The 5,583-nt window shown below is 48.6% G+C and overlaps 1 protein-coding gene across 1 annotated transcript in view; it reads right to left on the bottom strand.

Moving 5' to 3' along the window:
• Positions 1–5,297: 5,297 nt before the first annotated feature.
• LOC106013343 (cilia- and flagella-associated protein 251-like) overlaps positions 5,298–5,583 on the bottom strand; it is a 3,913-nt gene continuing 3,627 nt past the window's right edge. Inside the window, exon 2 of the mRNA XM_013088814.1 lies at positions 5,298–5,484. Within this exon, the coding sequence (XP_012944268.1) occupies positions 5,331–5,484 (154 nt within the window). The 3' untranslated portion in view covers positions 5,298–5,330. The remainder of the gene's footprint in view (positions 5,485–5,583) is intronic.

Raw genomic sequence — 5,583 nt, 5'->3', positions numbered from 1 at the left:
AATGTCGAACCAGTACACTAAGCAAGTTTACCGAACAGCATGGGACGTGAGACATGACGATAACAAGGATGGACGCCACACAGCTCCCCCCAGAACGTCACTATACTGATGGACATAAAAACTAAATTATTATACTAGAATAAAATCTAAACTAAAGTGTTCTGTATTTGGCTGGTGTCCGCACAAGTCTACCAGCCCGCGTTGTAACCGTTGGAGGAGTGTTGTTCTTCAGCGAAGGGAATTCTTCTGGGTCAGTTAAGTCTAGTTTCAACGAAGGCTTGGAAGCCTGAGTGGGTGTTGGTAGAGGTTGGTAGGGTTGTTGTTTCCCCTAGGCTGGTTTCAGTCTGTCGTTGGACACTCGAATGGATTGTCCATCTTTTTGAATAACAAAGTGTTTGTCTGTCCTGGACAGGACCTGGAATGGTAAGGTCGTAAGGCCTCATAAGTAGACCTCTGTGGGCATCATGCCGTAGAAAAACTTGATCAGCTGACATTATATCTCTTGGCATAAAGCTACGCTGTGGACCATGTTGGGTGGGAGGGTAAGGGTTGAGCCTTCTCATAGTTTCTTGAAGATCCAGGACAAATGTGTTGTTGGGGTGCAGTTTGTCCGTAGAGGGAGTTGGCATGAAATCTCCAGGTACTCGGATGTTAGTGCAGTATGTGAGAAGTGCTGGTGAAGCATCGAGGTCTTCCTTCCAGGTGGACCTGAGTCCGAGGAGAACAATGGGAAGCTCATCCATCCAGCGTGGTCCCGTGAGGCCTGCTTTTAGGGCAGCTTTAAGATCACGGTGGAATCTTTCGACCAGCCCGTTAGCTTGGGGTGGTACGCTGTGGTGTGTCTGGGGCTAGCACCGAGTACAGCGTGAAGTTCGCGCCACAGCGCGCTGGTGAACTGAGGGTCTCGGTCTGTGGTGACAGAGTCTGGGACGCCGAAACGTGAAATCCAATTGCGCAGTAAGGCCCGGGCGCACGTGATAGCTTCTGCGTTTTGGATGGGAATGGCTTCCTGCCATCTTGTGAATCTGTCAACAATCGTTAGCAAGTAGGTGTATCCTTCTGATGAGGGGAGAGGACCAACAAGGGCCTGATGTATATCTCCGAATCGTCTGTCAGGAGGTCAGAAGGTATTCAGCGGGGCTTTTGTATGTCGACCAACTTTGCTGGCTTGACATGCGTGGCAGGTGCGAACATGTTCTTCACTTCTCTCTTCAGGTCTGGCCAAATGTAGCGTGCTGAGATGGCGCGGATCGTGGGTTTGGGTCCAGGGTGAGAAAGGTTGTTCAGTGCCTCAAAAACAGTTTTGGTCCATGATGGGGGTACGACAGGGCGAGGGTGGCCCATAGACATGTCGCACAGGACGTATGTGCCCTGAAAAGGAATGTCTGTAAGCTTCAGTGACCCTGGATGATTACGCAGTGTCGCAATTTTTTGGTCGATGCTTTGATCTACTGCCATCTTTTTCATGTCGATGGCTGGGACGCTGGATGTGGATTCCACTAGGGGTTCTAGTTCAATCACAGGGGCACGGGACAAAGTGTCAGGAGCAAAATTCTCTGAACCACTAATGTGTCTGATGTCAGTGGTGAACTCGGCGATGTATGAAAGTTGTCGCTCTTGACGTGGGGACCTATCCGCCAAACTGTTTATGGCATAGGTTAGGGGCTTGTGACCAGTGAAGATGCTGAAGGTTCTGCTTTCCAGGAAATGGCGGGAATGCTTTGTAGCGCTGTATATCGCTAGCAACTCCCGATCAAAGGCGGAGTATCGGCTTTGAGTGGGTGTCAGTTTCCTGGAAAGGAAAGCGATGGGTCGCCAAAGACCTTTGTGGAGTTGAGATAGCTCTGCCCCCAGAGCTGAGTCTGACGCGTCCAATGAGAGACGTGTTTCTGCGTGAGGGTTTGGGTGGTGAAGCATGACCGCAGAGGCCAAGGTAGATTTAGTGCTCTGAAAGGCAGCTTGACACTCGGCTGTCCAGTGCAGCTTCTTGACTTTGCCTTTTGTCGATTCTGTCAGCGGTAAGATAGTTTTGGTCAGGCCTGGAAGGAACCGGTGGTAAAAATTCAACATTCCCAGAAACCGTTGGAGGGCTTTTTTGTCAGTCGGCACTGGGAGGTCTGTGATAGATCGTACTTTCTCCGGTAGAGGTTCGATTCCAGAAGAGGAAATTGAGTGTCCCAGGAATGTCATTGACGACTGTCCGAAACAACATTTTTTTGGCGTTGATGACTAAACCGTTTGCAGCCAACAGACGGAAAACCATTCGAAGATCGGTCTCGTGTTGTTCTGGTGTATTGCTGGCTACCAGTATGTCGTCGAGGTACGCAAAACAGCAGTCAAGGCCATGTAGTACTCCACCCATGAACCGTTGAAAGGCCTGAGCTGCATTTTTTAGACCAAAGGGCATCTTCAGGAATTCATATAGACCAAACGGGGTGATCACCACTGTCTTCGAAATGTCCTCGTCTGCAACCGGAATCTGATTATAATATAGCCCCGGATGAGGTCAATCTTGGAGAACACATTTTTGCCTCGTTGGTTGGCGTTCAGATCTTGGATATGAGGGAGAGGGTAGCGGTCGTCCCTAGTGATGTTGTTCAACCACCTGTAATCTCCGCACGGATGTCAGCCTCCATTGGATTTCTTGACTATGTGTAATGGCGATGACCAGGGGGAGGATGAGCGGCGTACAATGCCGAGGCGCTCCATTTCATCAAACTCAGATTTAGCAGCAGCTAACTTCTCCTGGTTTAGTCGACGTGCACGAGCATGAACCGGAGGTCCAGTAGTGGGGATGTGATGAACGATACCGTGATTGTTGCTTTCAAAAGTAGGTACTAACAGTTCAGGAAAATCCTTTAGTATTGCCTCAAAACGTGAGTGGACTTTGTGGATGCCCGGACGCTGAGACCTGGTGGGCTGCACTGGAATGATGAGGCCACCATCTAGGGACACCAATCTCTTGTTAGCCAAGTCTATTGCTAGTCGATGACTGGCAAAGAAATCTGCACCCAGAATGGGTTGTGTCACATCTGCTACATAGAACTCTTGTATGAAGAAAGACCTTTTGCATAGTTTGAGAGGGATGGTGCGCTTTCCATATGTTGAGATTGCTGATCCATTAGCTGCCACGAGACTGGGTCCCCGAGGTCGTTTTCTATCAGGTGGAAGAGCGGGGAAAACAGACTCTTCCGCTCCCGTGTCCACGAGGAAAGATCGTCCGAAAAGTAGGTCAGCAACTGAGACAGTACCGAAGTTGACCGAGCAGGTTTGGAGGGCCTCGATTTGGCTAGCGTTGCCCTCTACTTCTAGTGTCCGCTGGCCTTGTCGTTTCCCTGTTGCTGCGTGGTTCCTGGGAACATAGCGCGTGGGCGACCTTCCACAGTGCTTTCGCAACGTTTGGCATTTTGGCCGAAACGTGTGTGGTATTTACATAATGTGAACATGAGTGGCTGATCCGTCCTCCATGACTGAGGTTTGGCAAACCGGGGTACTCTCTTTCTTTTGTAGTTTGGATTTGAAGAATTGAAAGCTGGTGGAGCGAATGACGGGATGTCAGGTAACGCAGAATCGTAGTGTTTGTCGTGCGCTGTAGCCATGACACCTGGGGTAGGCAGGTCTACTTCCAAGATGCGGTCGGCTGTCTTAGCGAGAGTTTCAAGGTCGACCTCTGGAGTTTGGGCTAAAATGCGACGAGCCTCCGTGGGTAGTCGGTTAAAGTAAAAGGCACGAAAAAAGGTTCTTGGGTCAGAGTTCAGCGACCTCATGTGTTGGAGGAGCTCTGAGGGCCTGCGGTCTCCCAAGCCATTCATGTTGAGTAATGCGGTGTCCTTTTGAAGCTGGGTAGCCTCGTAAGCCTCTAGTAAGGCTTTCGCTTTCTTTAGGGCGCAGTATTTTCCTGTGTCTGGGGGATGCTCTATGACCGCTTGGACACGTCGTGACATGGTAAAGTCCAAAAGCTGCACAACGTGATGAAATTTCGTTAGGTCGTTTGTTATGGGGGGCGCGTGGGTGGCGAAAGAAGATTCTAGACGAAGAAACCATGCCGTCGCATTGGTTGCCCAGAATGCCGGGGCCTTAAAGGCAACCGCTGACACAGCCGATGCTGATACAGTCTGGCTACGTATAGCCTGCACCAGTTCCAGTATAGCTTACTCAGTATTCATTATAACGAGTTGTTGTATACCCGGTACGTAGCGGTAATTAGTAATAGTTATAGTATGCCGACAAGCGTGAATCGATGTCCGAGGTCTAGCAAGGTAGAGCAGAGCAGCGATCGACTTCTATATTTAATTATACTAAGCCGTGAAACTTTTAGGTCTACTCACGTCGGGGTCACCAATGTAGGAATACCAGAACTAGCATTTACTTTCCAGATCTAGAATCAGCAGCATATCAAAAGCTCCACTCACTCGACACTGACAGAGAAAACAAGTTCGGATCTCGAGACTTTGTTGTTGTCATGAAGACTGAAGACTACTTTATCGCGCATGCGCACATCAAGGAAGTTCATAGTTTCAAATACACAGATACTTAATATCGGAACAGTACACTCAAGAAAGTTGATACACAGATACTAAACGTCGGAACAGGACTAAGCAAGTTTACCGAACAGCATGGGACGTGAGACATGACAATAACAAGGATGGACGCCACAAAAGTAGATTTCTCCGGCAGTGGATTTAGCGGGCATGCCGAAGGATGACTGTATTTTGTGCACAGTGTCTAGATGAGATCTGGAATCTAGATCTAGAATATTGATTTAGATCTAAATCGAGATCAAGAAAAATAATTAAAATGAAAGTAGAATCTAGATCTGTGATACTTCGAAAACCTATTGAATATTGAAAGCGGATTTTTCTTTCTGTGCATTATAGATTCTAAGATCCAGATCTAGGCTAGATCTATATGTGAATCTTAGATCGAGATCAAGAATCATGAAAGCCATCGATCCAGCCATCCATCCATCCATCCAATTATCCAACCAGCCATCCATTTATCCAATCATCCAGCCAACCAGCCAGCCAGCCAGCCAGCTTTCATGTATTTAGGCGGCTGGATGCTACATGTGGTTGGCCTCGTCATGATGCTGTCCGTCAACCTTGCCCTCGCTTTTTTCTTTTCTCCCCTTCCTACTTGCTTCCTCTTTTCTCCCCCTCCCACTTGCTTCCTCTTTTCTCCCCCTCCCACTTGCTTCCTCGTTTTTCCCCCTCCCACTTGCTTCCTCTTTTCTCCCCCTCCCACTTGCTTCCTCTTTTCTCTCCCTCCCACTTGCTTCCTCTTTTCTCCCCCTCCCATTTGCTTCCTCTTTTCTCCCCGTCCCACTTGCTTCATCTTTTTTCCCCCTCTCCCTCTTCCTCCCCTTTTACCGTCCCCTTCCTGGATGACGTGAGATGATCTTCTCCCTCCTCTTCCTCCGACTCCTCTTTCATGTCCTGCTCCTCCTCCGCCAGCTTCTTCTGTTCTTCTTCCTTTTTCTTGGATCTGAAGAACACGAGGAGGAATAAAATGATGGTGATATGTTCATGATTAGTTGAATGAGGGTTGATGTAAGGCTTTTTTGATTGTTGATTAGGAAATGTG

This window comes from Aplysia californica, unplaced genomic scaffold, assembly GCF_000002075.1.
Source record: "Aplysia californica isolate F4 #8 unplaced genomic scaffold, AplCal3.0 scaffold00816, whole genome shotgun sequence".
NCBI classification, from domain to species: Eukaryota; Metazoa; Mollusca; class Gastropoda; order Aplysiida; family Aplysiidae; genus Aplysia; species Aplysia californica.
The sequence above is the reverse complement of the archived record's forward strand: the minus strand, read 5'-3'. Positions and strand labels throughout refer to the sequence as shown.